The sequence below is a fragment of the Geotrypetes seraphini genome, chromosome 8 (assembly GCF_902459505.1).
Source record: "Geotrypetes seraphini chromosome 8, aGeoSer1.1, whole genome shotgun sequence".
Lineage (NCBI taxonomy): Eukaryota > Metazoa > Chordata > Amphibia > Gymnophiona > Dermophiidae > Geotrypetes > Geotrypetes seraphini.
In genome coordinates, this window is record NC_047091.1 from 149,826,031 (window position 1) to 149,843,399 (window position 17,369).

The 17,369-nt window shown below is 42.9% G+C and overlaps 1 protein-coding gene across 2 annotated transcripts in view; it reads right to left on the reverse strand.

The window, feature by feature from the left end:
- Positions 1-7,902: 7,902 nt before the first annotated feature.
- AACS (acetoacetyl-CoA synthetase) overlaps positions 7,903-17,369 on the reverse strand; it is a 132,011-nt gene continuing 122,544 nt past the window's right edge. Inside the window, exons 16-18 of one of the 2 annotated variants that reach the window (XM_033953559.1) lie at positions 13,068-13,126; positions 11,566-11,768; positions 7,903-8,456 (exon numbers count right to left, since the gene is read on the reverse strand). In XM_033953559.1, the coding sequence (XP_033809450.1) occupies positions 8,319-8,456; positions 11,566-11,768; positions 13,068-13,126 (400 nt within the window). In that variant the 3' untranslated portion in view covers positions 7,903-8,318. The remainder of the gene's footprint in view (positions 8,457-11,565; positions 11,769-13,067; positions 13,127-17,369) is intronic. The other variant, XM_033953560.1, reaches the window with a different exon arrangement.

A 17,369-nucleotide genomic window follows, 5' to 3' on the forward strand; every position in this document is an offset into this window, starting at 1 on the left:
AGGAGCCACTGCCCGTGGCTTTGTACACTGAATCAGGAAGAGGGAGCTGGCTCGAAGATAACGTCGCATCGATCGCACCGTGGACCGGCGGTTGAAGAACACTGTTTTGGGCCTGATGCACGTGCTGGCCCTGTGGACCGGCAGGAAATTTCTGTGGACTGGCACTGGTCCATGGACCGGTGGTTGAAGAACTCTGGTCTATCTTACCATAGGCGAGTGAACTGTGTACCTGGAGCTCTGACAACCTGTTACCTCATACAGCAGTGGTCTTCATTGATTTTTAGTTGGAGCCACTATGGATTCAAACAAGGTTAAGGACAGCCACCAACTATGTTCCTATGCAGGGCTATGACACTGTCAATCAGCATGCGTCAATGATAGTTCCCAAGGTGGACCCTAGTATCTAGTAACTATGATTTGGGTTATTCTTCCCAATGCGTATCACTTTGCATTTGTCCGCATTAAATTTTATCTGCCATTTGGATGCTCAGTCTTCCAGTTTCCTAAGGTCTGCCTGCAATTTTTCACAATCTGCATGTGTTTTAACAACTTTGAGCAGATGACACTAAATTGTTCAAAGTTGTTAAAACACATGCAGATTGTGAAAAATTGCAGGCAGGAAATTGGAAGACTGGGCATTCAAATGGCAGATATGATCCCTTAGAGAGAGGAAGAGATAGTGGTTACTGCAGATGGGCAGACTGGATGGGCCATTTGGTCTTTATCTGCCATCATGTGTCTATGTTTCTAATGTGGACAAATGCAAAGTGATGCACATTGGGAAGAATAACCTAAATCATAGTTACCAGATGCTAGGGTCCACCTTGGGGATTAGCGCCTAAGAAAAGGATTTGGGTGTCAATGTAGACAATACGATGAAACCTTCTGCCCAATGTGGGGTGGCAGCCAAAAAAGCAAACAAGATGCTAGGAATTATTTTAAAAAAAGGGATGGTTAACAAGACTAAGAATGTTATAATGCCTCTGTATCGCTCCATGATGCGACCTCAAGCATTCAATTCTGGTCACCTTATCTCAATATATAGCGGACCTAGAAAAGGTTCAAAGAAGAGTGACCAAGATGATAAAGGGGATGGAACTCCTCTCATATGAGAAAAGACTAAAAAAGTTAGGGCTCTTCAGTTTGGAAAAGAGATGGCCAAGGGGAGATATGATTGAAGTCTACAAAATCCTGAGTAGTGTAGAATAGGTACAAGTGGATCGATTTTTTTACTCCATCAAAAATTACAAAGACTAGGAGACACTCAATGAAGTTACAGGAAAATATTTTTTCACTCAGAGAATAGTTAAGCTCTGAAACACGTTGCCAGAGGTTGTGGTAAGAGTGGTTAACATAGCTGGTTTTAAGAAAGGTTTGGACAATTTCCTGGCAGAAAAGTCCATAGTCTGTTGTTGAAACAGACAAGGAAGCATCCACTGTTTGTCCTGGATCAGTAGCATGGAATGTTGATACTATTTGGGTTTTTGCTAGGTACTAGTGATCTGTATTGACCACCATAAGGATATACTACTGGGGACGGTAGCATGGAAATTGTTGCTACTTTTTGGGGTTTTGTCAGTTGCTCGTGACCTGAATTGGCCACTGTGGTAGATGGACCATTGGTCTGACCCAACTATTCAAATACCATTTCTCATCTGTACCCAATGAAATCAGGAGTACTGTAGGATTCCATTTTAGGTCCAACATTGTTCAACATTTTTCTTGCACCGCTCACTCTCATTCTGCAGTCTCTAGGCTTTATATTTTACATTTATGCTGATGATATTCAGCTTTTTTTGCCCTTAGATATACATTCTCATGTGTCCTATTCATTGATTTCTGCAAAGCTGGATGCTATTGCAGACTGGCTAATGGCAAATAAGCTCAAAGTTAACTTCAAAAGACAGCAGCAACGTCTCACTTACGGCTCTCTACAGCTTTTCCACATATCTATCACCATAGGACTTTCAGGCTTTTCCACATATCTATCACCATAGCACTTTCAGGGACCCCTGAGGAAGACTTTTTTGTCGAAACGCAGACCGTGTTGGGTCCTGTGCCCCTAGCGGACTAGGTCTTTTTGGCTTTTTATGTGGATTATCCTATTCTAATGTGGATGGTTTTACTGTCCGTTTGGAACTTTGACTTTCTTAATAAAGTCCATTTTAGGAACATCGTCACTCCACAGTGGGTTTTTTTGTTTTTTCATGCGTATTGATGCACCTTCTTGTCCAGTTTGTCTGTCTTGGCTAGACTGTAAGCTTTTCTGAGAAGGGACTGTCTCTTCTGTGTCTTGATGTACAGCGCTGTGTATGTCTAGTCGAGCTTTAGAAATAAGTAGTAGTATAATGGGTGTCTTTAATATTTACTACACATTTAATCATTAGAGTGCGCTAACATGGTAGCACCCTTTGATGAAGTCCCCCCTAACCCCCTCTTTTACTAAGGTGCGCTATGCTTTTTATCGCGTGGCAAATAGTGCACGCTAAATGCTGATGCATGCATGTTATCTTATGGATGCTTTAGCGGTTATTGTACGCTAAACATGCGTTAAAATGCTTAGCGCACCTTAGTAAAAGAGGGCCCAAGTGTATGGCACCGGGGCACCAATTTGGAGAATTGCTAGTAATATGTAAAGTTTTATATTTAATACATATTTATAGACCAAAGCAACAGACAATGGGAAAACCTTTAAAATTTTTAAAATAAAGATTCATTTATTATTCAAACACTTTTTAAACAGTTTCCTTGGCTCATGAATTGTAACATGTCAGCCACACAACACAATTGGAGTTTCTTCCATCTCACCACTCCTGGAATATCCATGATCTAGTTTCCCTAGGGCAGAGCTTCCCAACTGTAGGTCAAGACTCCAAATGGTATCATGGTCTGGGTGGGCTCTCCATAGATACAGCATTACTCAGCACCTCTGAGGGGTGGAGGTCACAGAATTTTATTTAGCTGCAATCACGGAGTCATATCAACCAAAAAATTGATAAGCACAGCCCTAGGGGCAATGTATAGAATTATATCTTCCCATAATACTTATTGGCTGCATGTCAAAGGAACTAAAAACATATAAATTCAATGAAAACCTTTACAGAACCTATTGGGGAACACTGAAATAAGCCACACTGAAAAAAAGGCAAGAGAGATGTACAATCAGCACAAATGCAGGAATAGTCTAATATCCAATGGGAACAGCAGACTGAGCAAAGAAAAATCTTTTTGCATTTCAGATGCAAATCTTTATTCAGTAAATCCCAACAAGGATTCTCGTTTCAGCAACTAGTATTACCTTCATCAGGGGGCAATATAATAGATGTATCCTGCCAAATGCATAGTGGACTGAAAAACAACGATTCAAACACAATTGCAGTGTAAAAATAACCTTGGCATCCTTCAGTATACAAGATTTTTCCTTGCTCAGTCTGCTATTCTCATTGGATATTAAATTAGTCCTGCACTTGTGTTAATTGTACATCTCATTTGCCCTTATTTTGTGTATAGCTTGTATTTTAAGGGACTTCTTTCTTCTTTTTTTATTTCCTTTGACCACTGAAAAACAATACCGTATGTATTCATTTGGAAATTGTGACCTAGTGTTCAGTTTGGCATTTGGTAGTTGCTTGCCATAGAATTTAGATAATAGAAATAAATGGGGAAAAAAATAACAAATAAGCACAAGACTCCTCAGAACAATGACACAGAAACATCCAGAACTTTTCAGAAGCAGCCAGAAGGTGAGCTACTGAGCCTTCAAGCTGGACTTCCTACAAATACCAACAGCTGTTTGAAAGTCCAGTAAATGGTTCTTGTATACAAGATGTATGCGTCAAATGCCTCTTATAAAAATAAAAAAAGGACTGGAGAAATATATTAACATAACCACTTACAAAAACACTTCAAACTCTAGGAGGAGGACACAGCATTATTCACACAAATAAAGAAGGAAAAAGCCTCAGGATGTTACAGGGGCAACTGCAACTGATAACAGCAAAAAGCATTTATAACTTAACTCTACTTCTGCAACATCCTGATAGGCAGAAACACCTTCTTACCACAACATGCAAATTCCCACACACTATCTTGATATTACAAATAGAGCTGGTATATCACAATAATTATTTATTTATTTTAAAAATTTCTAGTCCACCTATCAACTGGGCGGATTATAAGTTCACAAACATAATGAAAATGACATACTTTAAAAAAAATGTACAAATTCAAACATCTATGCACAATTTCAAATGCAATATATCAAAGCTTCAGTTCAAATTTGGTCCTTGTAAAGAACTACCAACATAATCCTTATTTATAGAAAGCTTTAACAAATAAATGGGTTATCGTCAGTTTTTTTTTTTGTTTGTTTGTTTTTAAAGGTCTGCATTAAGAACACAATCTCAATGAACCTTTCATTGCATTCCATAGTCTTGGGCCAGCTACCAAAATCGCTGCCAGCCAGGTCTTTTTATAATGCACATCATTAGTTTGTTCAAGGGACAATCTCATTGCCGTTTGCTGCGAAATGATGGCCACCGTCAGGGGATCAAAGACTTTCTTCAGTTACCAAAACGAGTTACGCTCACAATCTCAGCTGTTGTTTCAGGGCTCACAGGATCCTCTGTAAAGTCTAAAACCATCACCATAACAGTCTTGGCTCCTAAAAAACAATTCACAATATCCTACTTATCCACAGATGCAGATTTTCAAATTAAAGTCTGTATATCCAATTGGTCTAAACTTGGCCTTTGCCTGGTTCTATTTTTATTAACTGTTACATGGGATATTCGAACAATATTCAGTTTTGATGGACACCACAGCAATTAGTTACGGATAAGTGCAATCTTGTGTGTAACCCCCTGTTTTTTCCAGATGCTGACAGTGGGCACATAAAGTTATTCTATTTGTTTGGGAGCAGAGCAGGAGCCAACTCTCTAGGTTTGGGCTCCACAGCAAGCTTGCACGAGACTCCCACTCACTCCTCTAAATAAAAATCAGACCACACCGGTAATTGAAAGAATAATTCCAATCTTGGAACTTAGAAGGGGCAATATGCTTGAACAATAACAGTTTCTTTCAAGAACTCCAAATTATGTACAAATTCCAAATCAGATGTAAATAGTTCAGATACACTGTGATCCTCCTTGTTGGATGGATCTAACTGCAAAGTCCAAAAGTATTGGTTTGGGATAGCCCTAAACCTGAAACTTGAGGTTTTTGCTGTGATGCCCAAGACGACAGCTTCCTGCCCAGAGCTAGGGTTTAAGACTCCTCTGGAGTGATGTCATATTCCTTAGCTCATCTTCCAGGGAGTTAAAGAGCTAGTCTAGCGTTTCACATTGCCCGTGTCTTCTGGAAACTGCTTGAAACCAAAGGCAGTTCCAAAGGTGCCAGAATGTCTGAAGCTACTCTCCTGTTCCCCTGGAAATCCAAGCAGCTTAGCTAGGGTTGCCAGATTTCCTCTTCAAATAAAGACAACATATAGCCCTGCCCTGTTCCACCTCCAGTTCCATCCACAGCCTTGTCCCTGCACAACCTCCCTGAGCTCAGGGATGCATCTGGAGAGCCTCTGCACAAGCTTAGACAGTAATGAGATGACATCACATGCATGTGTGAGGTCATCACACTGATGTTCACACCTGCGCATAGGCCCTCCAGACATGGCCCCGAGCTCAGGGACTTCCAAAACCCAGACAAACTGCTGGATTTTGGAAATCCCTCCGGGCACCCAGACAGTCCTCTAAAAAGAGGGCAGGTTCAGGTTTTCCTGGAAGTCTGGTAACCCTAAGCTTAGCACACACACCCAGGTAAGAAGTTCACAATCATTTTGTAGAACAAAGCACTGATCATTTTTAAACTGAAATCTCCAACTTTTTATATAGAGTTACCCGGAAATGTCCTCTTTTTAGTTGTATAGCCTGATTGGTTAGAAATTATGTTTGTCAAACTGTGCAGCCAATCATTGAGGGGAGTATTGACTGGCCAAGAAATGGAATTCAGTACTGTGACAAGCTTGGCTTCTGAGCAATCAAGCTAAACTGTGTAGCCAATCACTGTGTGACGAGATAAGTCGTTTTATTCTTTTTAAGTGCTGGAACGCCATTATGAAGATGCACAGAAGAGAGATGCAATGTGAGCACGTTATGCCTGACATGCATTGTTTTTTGGAGCTGAGACTGTTAGAGAGAAGATCCCATGAGCCCTGAAGCAGTGGCTGAGATTGCTGCGCTATGATGGCCACTGCTGAGGGATCAAAGATTTTCTTCAGTTGAGAACTGCTAGAACTATTTGAGCTAAGTTTCATTTCTATCATCATTATTATTGTGATATACCAGCTCTATTTGTAATGTCAAGATAGTGTGTGGGAATTCGCATGTCGTAGTAAGAAGGTTTTTCTGCCTATCGGGATGTTGCAGAAGCAGAGTTAAGCTATACATGCAGTTTCTCTTACTTTTTGCTCTTATCAGTGGCAGTTGCCCCTGAAACATCTGAGGCTTTTTCCTTCTTTACTTTTATTTGTGAATAATGCTGTATCCTCCTTAGTAGGTATTGCACAGGTGTTTGAAGTATTATTAAAAAAATTACTCATGGGTTATACACGGAGGGAAATGTGGTGACAAAAAGGTGATGAAACATGTTCAAGGGCGAAATTTGGCGGAGCCCACAAAGTGCTTCAGCAGGTTTTCTGGAGCTATTTTATGAAGATACAGAGATTAGGGGTCTCGTTTTCAAATTATTTAGACATGCAAAGTACCATAGTAACTGATGGTACTTTGTGCGTCTTGAGTGCTTTGAAAATGAGCCCTTGTGTCTCTACAAAATAACTTCAAAACAGGCACCTACTTGGCCCCCAAACCTAAGTGACCTGTTATAAAAATGACTCTCCACATGTTAAAAAAAAAAAATGTATCGATAGAACAGTCAGCCATAAAAATACTTATACTAAGTGGCAGCTACACCAATAAAACTCTTCACAAAATCAACCACCATACAAGTTATGCAGATATACCTGTCTAAACACCTGAAGAGTTTTTCCAGTACAAAGGGCTAGATCAAGGGTGGGCAACTCCGGTCCTCATGGGCCGGAATCCAGTTGGGTTTTCAGGATTTCCCCAATGAATATGCATTGAAAGCAGTGCAAACAAATAGAACTCATGCATATTCATTGGGGAAACCCTGAAAACCCGACTGGATCCCAGCCCTCGAGGACCGGAGTTGCCCACTCCTGGGCTAGATTCACTAAGCAAACCGATTGTGTACCGATTGGTTTGCGAGCCCTTTGCGACCCGATTTCCCTCTGACCTGTGTCCCGATCATCCTCCGATCCGCGCATGCAAATGAGGGGGATCGGCTTGCAAAGCAGGAAGGACGTGATTCACTACAATTTCTGACTGGCTGGCTGATCAAAAAACAAGCGACTGGTGAGGACCAGTCACTTGTGCTAAAACCCTGCTCTTTGCCCTGATTCTCCTGCTCTGGCTGCCCTGCTCTTTGCTCTCTGCCCTGATTCTCCTACCCGCCGCCCTGCTTCTCTGCTCTGATCTCCTGCTCTTAGCCCCGAATCTCTCCTGCTCTCAGCCCTGACTCTCCTGCCCTTCCCCGCAGGCTTAAAGCGGGTTAAAACCACGGGCTTACAAAAAAAAAAAAGAAAAAAAGCTAAAACGAACACTACACGCATGTGCAGACCATCTACAGCAGTGGTTCCCAAACCTGTCCTGGGGGACCCCCAGCCAGTCAGGTTTTCAAGATATCCCTAATGAATATGCATGAGAGAGATTTGCATACCTGTCACTTCCATTATATGCAAATCTCTCTCATGCATATTCATTAGGGATATCTTGAAAACCTGACTGGCTGGGGGTCCCCCAGGACAGGTTTGGGAACCACTAATCTACAGGGAAAGCAGATGGTCTGCGCATGCGTCAGGATCGCACACTAGCGATCCGTGTTGTCAGAAGGGGGCATTTCTCCGATCGCCCCCATTTGAATATTAGTAGTTGCAGAATCCATTGGACCTGCCTGGATTGGACACGGATCGGTCACGCTCGGGCAGGTTAGTGAATCTAGCCCAAAGTAAAGAACACACTTCATGAAACAAAGCAGGAAATCTGCATTTATGGCTGAAGTCAATGCAACATTCTCTCTGAGAATGGGTTTGATGCAAAAACACATGGTATAGTCTTAAGAGTACATGGGGGGGACATAAACACATCACCAATATTCCCCCTTCCCAGTATTTAATCATCATCTGATTTACATACAATATTCATATGTACAATTTAAAAAAACCACACACACACATACAAATTTGCACTTCAAAAGCCCTGAAGTGCAGGTATATTTTTGTAAAGTTCCAGTGACTCTGCATTTGAGAAAGCACTGCGCTGATGCACGTCCTTTCCAGCGATGATCTCTTTCACGGCAACTTCCACTTTCTTCCCGCTGATTGTATACTGAAAAACCATAAAACAGCTGCGGTAAGAAGCCTAACACAGTGGCTCGCATCAGGGCCTGCTTTATTGATCAGCATCCTCAGGCATTCATAGACAAGCATACAGCATAACCACATACTGAAAGCATTCAAGGATCAAGCAAAACAGCAAGGGCGGATTCCAGCTGCTGGCTAGACCTGGCCTAGTTCATTCACTCTGTTTTGATCAGATTCTTACTTCATTCCAAACGCAATGGAAAAAAAAAAAAAAAAAGACATTTGCGGCAAGGTTTTGAGAGACATTTTCTTTCAAAATATTATAGATTTTCTATGGAAAAGGGATTTAAAAAAAAAAAATTGTGCTACTGCAAGTGTATGTATAAATGAAGGCATACAGAAAGGGCAGCTAGGCCCAATTCGGAGCGGTTGTCAATCAACTGCTAGGTACCATTTGAACAATGGCACCTAGAAGTGCCCAACTCACCTTAGGTGCCGGTATATTGCCAGTATATTGGGCCAGGGTTTAATGTAGAGAAATGTAAAGTCTTGCATGTAGGAAACAGAAACCCGAAGTACAGCTATACAATGGGAGGGCTGGTAATGGGTAAGAGTACCCAAGAAAAGGACTTGGGGGTAATAGTGGACAACACAATGAAACTGTTGGCACAGAATGCTGGGTACAATCAAGAAAGGTATTACAACCAGTACGAAAGAAGTTATCCTGCCGCTGTATCGGGCGATGTTGCGCCCACATCTGGAGTACTGCGTCCAATATTGGTCGCCGTACCTTAAGAAGGATATGGCGATACTCGAGAGGGTTCAAAAAAAGAGCGACATGATTGATAAAAGATATGGAAAACCTTTCATATGCTGAAAGATTAGAGAAACTGGGGCTCTTTTCCCTGGAAAAGCAGAGGCTTAGAAGGGACATGATAGAGACTTACAAGATCATGAAGGGCATGGAGAAAGTGGAGAGGGACAGGTTCTTCAAATGTTCGAAAACTACAAGAACGAGAGGGCATTTAGTAAAATTAAGAGGGGACAGATTCAAAACCAATGCTAGGAAGTTCTTTTTCACCCAAAGGGTGGTGGACACTTGGAATGCGCTCCCAGAGGGTGTGATAGGACAGAGTACGGTTTTGGGATTCAAGAAGGGATTAGATAATTTCCTGAAGGAAAATGAGATAGAAGGGTATAGATAGAGGATTACTATGCAGGTCCTGGACCTGATGGGCCGCCACGTGAGCAGACTACTGGGCATGATGGACCCTTGGTCTGACCCAGCAGAGGCACTGCTTATGTTCTTATGTTCTTAACTCAATGTCTTTACACACCTAAGGCAATCCATGCCCAAATTCCAGCACTAACCATTCCTACATTTAAGTCGGAGCTTCGGTTTAGAATTCTGAATTCTCTGGTGAAAAAATGTTTCTTTAGTCTCCATCTGCTGAGGAAAGTGAGATCCTGTTTCCACCAATAACATTTTACTGTCCGTGTACAATCAATCATTCTTTTGAGGTTGGATTATTGTAATTCGGTCTATTTAAGTCTAATCAAGAAAAGTCTTCAAAGACTTAAGCAGATCCAGAATACTGCGGGTAGGTTGATCTTTGCAAAAAAGCAAATTTGACCATGTTTCCCCCTCTTTTGGTAAAACTTCACTGGCTCCCAGTTATCTCTAGGGTTTACTTTAAATGTGCCAGCCTAACATTTAAGATCTTGCTTGGCACTCTTCCTCTTTTAATTCCTCTATCTTGGAATTCTGCGAGACCTGATACTACCAGATCTCTCCAAAAACTTAAATTATCTTTCCCCTCGTTAAAAGGCGTTATCTATATTGGAAAATTAGGGAAATCTCTTTACTTTAAAATTACTAAGCTTTGGAATAAATTTTCCTGTCCAGCTGCGTATCTTGGGCTCTTTCCAATTATTTCGAAACCATCAGAAAACTTGGCTATTTTTAAAAATGTAAATTTCACTGCTCTTATTATATTTTCCTTTCTTCAAATTCATTTTAAAACGTGCCGAGCTCTATTTTTATAGAGAAGATGTGGTATATAAGCTTAAGGTTTAGTTTATAGATGCCTACATGGCGCCTACTGAGGTAGATGCCTACCTGAAAATTAATTTAATTGGTTTTTTTTAAAAATTAAGTTAGGTGCCTAGATCTGCAAGGTGCACCGATCTAAGCACCTAATGGTAGATGCTTTACATAGAGTCAGGGCCAAAGTGTGTTCCTAATGATCTATATGTGTCCAGGGGGAGTTTGGGTACAGCAGAAACAAAGTAGAAATGTACACCCACCCTCAGATTCTATACAGGTCACTCAAATTTGGGTGTGGATCCCAGACAATTAGATAATGAGCTGTTAACAAATCAACTATTGATGTTAATTGGCACTAATTAGGACTTATACACTGATCTGCCTATGCACTATACCGCTGCATGCCTATATTGTCTTAAGTGCAACTGAAAAGGGGGTGTGGCAATGGGAGAGGCATGGGCAAATCAAAGCTGAAAAGGGGGCGTGGCAAGGCTGTTCCAGCAATTTTTTTCCCCACATACCTGTTCAGCTTCCTCGGCGCGAGCAGAATCTCTAACTTGCTGCCCACACTGTCGGCTTTCCCTCCGACATCACTTCCTAGTTGCAGGACCCAGAAGTCACATCAAAGGGGAGCGTTGAGGCTGGCGCAAGCCGCAGGTCGGAGCTGGTGCTCGCGCCGGCAAGAGCTAGAGTTATGGTGGCAGGGAATTGAAGGTGCATTCACACAGTGGGGGAGGAGAGATGCCGGCGCCTCCACCCTCTTTACTAGATGTGGTCTGCCCCTCCCCCCTTTACTACACCATTTTTAAGTTTTAGGAATTTTCAATTTTTCCGTCATACTCTCCTAAATAAATCCTCTTCCCAGTCACATGACAAAGTTTTTAACTCTTCATCTAATAGGGCCTTTTATTTAGAATGGGCTCTAACCTTCCTCATGCTACATTACAAAGTGAATCTACAATAAATTAATTGTACAATTCAGATCATATACTTACTACATACATATTCTTGACTGTACAATAGAAGTTGAAGCACATTCATCACTGAAGCTTAATATTGTCATATACCAAGACCATTTGCAACTTACAGGAATGTCTTTGGTTTCCAGGATGAGGGCCGGGATGTGTCTTGCTGAGAGCGCAGTACGTATAGCATTGTTCATCCTCTTCACCAAGTCCTCACTGAACTTGTTGTTGGAAGCCATCTTCAAGAACAGGAGGACTCTCTCCTCACCATCGTTGTTATACTGAGGGATACACAGGCTGTCTGAAACTTCCTCAAAGGCTTCAACTGAAATACAGTGAAAGATTAATTTTATCAATTCCACGCTGCCATGCGGATTGCTAGCATTTTTCAACTCGCAGGCATGTTTAATTTCTTTTTCTTTTGGTTGAAATCAAATATGTTGTGTTTATATAGTAAATATGAAAAGATATATGCGGTAAAAAGTGGCAGTTTGAGGAAATTTAAGAAAATGTGGGAATGTTTACTAACGTTTACTGACTAACTGTGTAGATTACATTAGAGCAAGTTTTAGTAATGTGTGACATCCAAGGACTGAATTTTTTTATAAAGTTGTATTATATTTATTGGGAGTTTTTTGTTATTCTGTTGTATTGATTGATTTTTTTTGTACATTAAAATTTTCTATAAAGTATTTATGGAAGAAATCAAATCAAATGATCCACCAACCAAACCTCCTATAATAAATCACTCCATTTGCAAAGATTTTATGTGGATACATAAGTGTTTACTTTTCCTCACCTGGTATTTGGCAGCTAAAGTCAGGCAAGGGAAGAGGCGCTAAGCGCCATCAATAAAGGACGCAAGCCATTTACTGAATAGTGTTTAGCTCCGGTTTTTTTCTGGTGCCTAACTTTGGGCGCATTTACTGAATCCGGTTCTAAGGGCTAGATTCACTAAGCTCACTGATTGTGACCCAAACAGTTTGCGAGCATTCCCCGACCCAATTCACTAACCTCCTGGCCGTTCAATCTCCCACCCGATCCGATCCGCCCATGCAAATAAGGGGAAATGGCATGCATAAGTAGGAAGGCAGCGATTCACTAAACAGAAGAAGCTTGTCGATCCAAAATGAAGCGACTGCTGAGGACCAGTCGCTTACTGTCCCTGTAGACTCTCCTGCTCTCTGTTGCCCTGAAATCCCAGTCCCTGCTGAACCTAATGCTCTCTGCCGCCCTGAAATCCCAGTTTGTCCCTGCCGACTCTCCTGCTCTCTGCCACCCTGAAAGCGTGTTCTGTCCCATATAAATCTGGCTGCACCTAGGCCAAATTGAAATGATTCTTTATTAATGTCCACTTGTAGGGCCAGCTAAACTGCAGCCACCGCTCCCACTTTGACCTTGCTTGTGCTAAGAGCTAGCACATGCGCAAATCACATCTACAACCAACAAAGATGATCTGTGCATGCGTCTTGATCGCTCTACAGCTATAGAGCATGCGTCCAATCGCATCATTTGCAAGCTGAAGCTGTTGTGAATCGGTCGCTCGGCAAGACTCAGCCACGGATCGCCCAACAACGATGAGTTTAGTGAATCTAGGCCTAAGTGTAGAAATTTGCATTCATACCTATGTGATAGATCTCAGAACTCCCAAAACGTACACCATTCGGATTTAAGGTACCATCACTAGGAGGAATTAAAACAAAAGAGTGATCAGAATTAATACAGGATTCTTCTACATCAGGAGTGCCCACACTTTTTGGGCTTGCGAGCTACTTTTAAAATGACCAAGTCAAAATGATCTACCAACAATAAAAAATTTTTAAAACCCCCACAAAGCACACTGAAAGGCAGAGAAAATGTTAATTATCATTCATATTCCGGGTTTTTTTCAAAGAGGTCAAGGCAGATGACTCTATGCAATGTCATCTCAATAACAACCATACAAAAATAGACAAATATAGCCCCTCCCTTTTTACTAAACCACATAGCAGTTTTTAGCGCAGGGAGTTGCGCTGAATGCCCCACGCTGCTCTCGACGCTCATAGGCTCCCTGCGCTAAAAACCGCTATTGTGGTTTAGTAAAAGGGAGCCATAGTGCAAAATATAGACAGCAGATATAAATTCTCAAAACAGACACATTTTGATCACTAAATTGAAAATAAAATCATTTTTCCTACTTTTGTTTGATGATTTCATGAGTCTCTGGTTGCACTTTCTTCTTCTGACTTCTTCTCACTTCACTCTGGCTGCACTTCTTCTGACATCTTCTGATTTCAGCCCACTCCTTCTTTCAGCCTCCTATATGCTTTCTCTCTTCCATACCTCATTCTCTCCCCCAACTTTTTCTTTCTTTCTCCCTGCCTCCTGTTCTTTCTTTCTCTCTCTCTCTCCATGCCCACTTTATTTCTGTCTCCCTGCTTGCCCCCTTTGTTTCTTTCTCCCTGCCCTCCCCCAAGCCACTAGGTTTGCCGTCGCCACCGGGGAACAGGCCTCCAAGCCACCGCCCCCCAAGCTCTGCATGCAGAAGCCTTGCACTGACCAGCATTCTGCTCCCCTTCAATTCTGATGTCGGAGAGGAAGTTCCGGGCCAGCCAGGCAGCGATTGGCTGGCCCAGAAATTCCTCTCCGATGTAAGAATTGATGTCGGGGAGAGGAATGCTGGTCAGCGTTAGGCTTCTGCAGGCCCAAATCTCTGGATCCCCAGGGCCGAGGAAAAGAAAAGAAAAAAAGCCAGTCTTCCATGAGAGCCGTTCCAGTCTCTTTTTAGCAAGACACTCAACTTCACATTTTCAGGCTCAAGATGTCAGAGCAGCAGCAGCAGCTCCGGCATTTTTGGGCAGAGCACCTCCTGCTCCCGACCGCCTTTCTCCAGTCTGGCTTGTCAATTCCACCAGGGGCAGCCGGCGCTCAGCTCTCAAGGGTCGTGACTTCCCTAGACCTCCCTCCCGCCTTCTCCCGAAGGAAGTGACTTCATCCCCCAGTCGGAAGACGCAGTCGGGCAGGAAGGGCGCAGCAAGAATGAGTGTGCGTGGGGAACCTTGGGGAGATTCCGGTGGGGAACCTTGGGGAGAGGAAGGCTGATCGGCCGGCCGATTGGAACGGCAACACGAGATCGACTGGCGTTGCCTTCCCGATCGACCGGTCGATCGCGATCGACGTGTTGGGCACCCCTGTTCTACATCATTCCAGACACATACAAATAGTTTTGTACGACGCCTCTTTAAGAGGAGAGATTTCAAACAAGCAGATACACTGGATTCAAACAACTTGCTTAGTAACAGTGAAGATGGTCTTATATCTATATCAGGGATCTCAAAACCCTCCTTGAGGGCCACAATCCAGTCGGGTTTTCTCGATTTCCCCAATGAATATGCATGAGATCTATGTGCATGCACTGCTTTCAATGCATATTCATTGAAATCCTGACTGGATTGCGGCCCTCAAGGAGGAACTTTGAGATCCCTGATCTATATACTCTGAATTTAAGATGTATAATTCCAAACACTTATCTTGTTGCAGATGACAAAAAATATAGACCCAGGCCTCAATGCGAGCCGTGTTTCGCAACTTCTGCTTCAGGAAGCTGAGCATAAACTTAATTTTTCAAAGACTGCCTTGAACCTTCATTCATTTTTTGAAAATGGCAAGTCAAATGGTTCAAGGCAATTTTTGAAAATAAGTTTATGCTCAGCTTCCTGAAGCAGAAGTTGCGAAACATGGCTCATGTTGAGGCTGGGATCTACATGGGGATTTTTGATGTGAAGCTACTACCTTTTTCTCCCTGATTGTTTATTCATTGAATAGTATCCCCTTTTTGGTTTTTGGAATAGTCCTTGAGATCCATGGCTGACAAACTGCCCTGGTTGAACTGAAGCGATCACCAACTGCAAGGATTTCTTGCAAAATGGTATAACTCGTAGACAGTGTTTGAGACCCTTGAGGTTCACATTGGACAACAGGAGCCCTCCTTCTCGGGCACTGCAAAGTCAACCAAGTAGAATCCCAACCCTGCTCCTCTGGAGGCACTGGAACGATAGTCCGTAAAACAAAGAGGGATTTTTGATGCCTCTCCTTTCATGAGCCCCCAGAAGAGAGGAGCAACCAGGTGAGTGTCCTTGAGCTGATATCTGTCTTTGCGCATTTCCAGGTCCCACTGGTCCAATGTAATTGCAGCCTACTCCTCTGAAAAATATGAAAGCTGACTTTCCACCAGAAGGGAAGAGGAGTGGGCCAGCCTCCTCACTGCGAGCTGTGGAAAGGGGTAGAGGGCTTACCCAAACGTGCATCTGATCTATTGTCTGTCCAAAAGAAAAAATTTCCCAGTAGCGGAGAGGTTCCACTGTTACTCTGCTGATGATCAGGTCTATAATGCCTGGCCTCCCAGCGAGAGGGAGGGGAGGACGACCCTTTTGACTTATCCTCCAGCAAATGCTGTGGCTTGGCCTCTCCCAATTCTTTGACCAACTTTGTGAGAACCTTGTCAAATAGGCAATGACTCCAAAGGGGGAAGTCTCACGAGGCGAGACAGAGGCCGCGTCCGCAGCCCAGCTCCACAGCCAAAGTTGCCTACGAGCTAGCACTCGAGGGATAGGACCCTTGGAAAGGCCCGCCATGTTATAAATCCTCTGTCAGGAAAGCCAGCCAATGCCATACCAGGCCTGCTCTCACTACAACAGAAGAACAGTGATCTGATGGCCCAGTATTGCCACCTCAAATGCCTATTGAGAATACTCAATCTTCCTGTCTGGCAAGTCCCAGGGGGGCTATACCCTCCTTTTGCCGGTAGTCTTCGTGGAGTGGGGGTAGGGGGTGGGTTCCATGGCACTAAACTGATCGTGACAAGGAGATTCCCTTGCCATGATCAGCTCACGACAACCCGATTCTTTAACCGGCTTCTGTGACATGGACGCCAGTTAGAGAATCGTGTGTTAGGCGGGCTTAGGCGTCTGTCCATGAGCACAGACGCGATTCTATATAGGACGCCCTGGTGCGATTCTCAAAAGCCGCTTAGGTGGCTTCTGAGACTGGGCGTCCTTTACAGAATCCGGCCCTCAGTGTTCCAGTAACATTCATAATTTCAGAGGAAAACTTAGTAGCCACTTGTACCAATGAAGAATTTAAGGTTTGCATGGCATCCCATAGAGAATCTAAAGTTACTATATTCAGCCTCACAAGCACAACCGCCTTATCAACAGAAATTCCTTCCCTCAATGGTAGAGAGGTATTCACCATTAAGTGTGTTTCTGAGTCTTCCCTTCTACCCTGGTATCCTCAGGGGAGTATTCCAAAGCCAGGAGACCCTAGAGGCAAGGCTCTGATGAGAAAATACCTCCAAGTTGCTTACCTTTCATACAAACATTTGTAGTGTTTCTGGGCTGCAGCAAGGCTGACAGGAGAATGGGGCTCAAGGAAACCCTGTAAATACTACCACCAACAGAATCCTCTTTCAGTGAAGCAGAGACAACTTTTTCCAAACATGTTGGAGCTCAAAAGCCTTCCAAGGAGGTCTGCCTCATAACCAGGGTTGAAGCCAGAGCTGGAGGTAATTGTTGAACTTTCCTCCTCCTCTTCAAAAACATGAAAGGGACGCCAATGAAAGTCTCCAAAGGCAGGACTTCAAGAGCTCCCATTTGAGCGTCTGCTCAGGACGCCATCTTACTTCCATATTTTTTCAATACCAACACATTCAAACGCCTTGTAGCATTTTATAAGTGTATGATACCAGCTTAGAAGATGACAAGTTTGTAACATAATTCTTATTGGAAGAGTTGAAGCCAGAGAACCCAAATTTATTCTGCTAGTCAAAATAAAATACCTCCATTCTGTGCAGCACCTACAAGCCAAAATCTTGCGCCAAACTTCGAGAAGGACTTCAATGTATTCTTATGCAGCCAATCAACCAAATACCTTTTTATTGGACAAGATA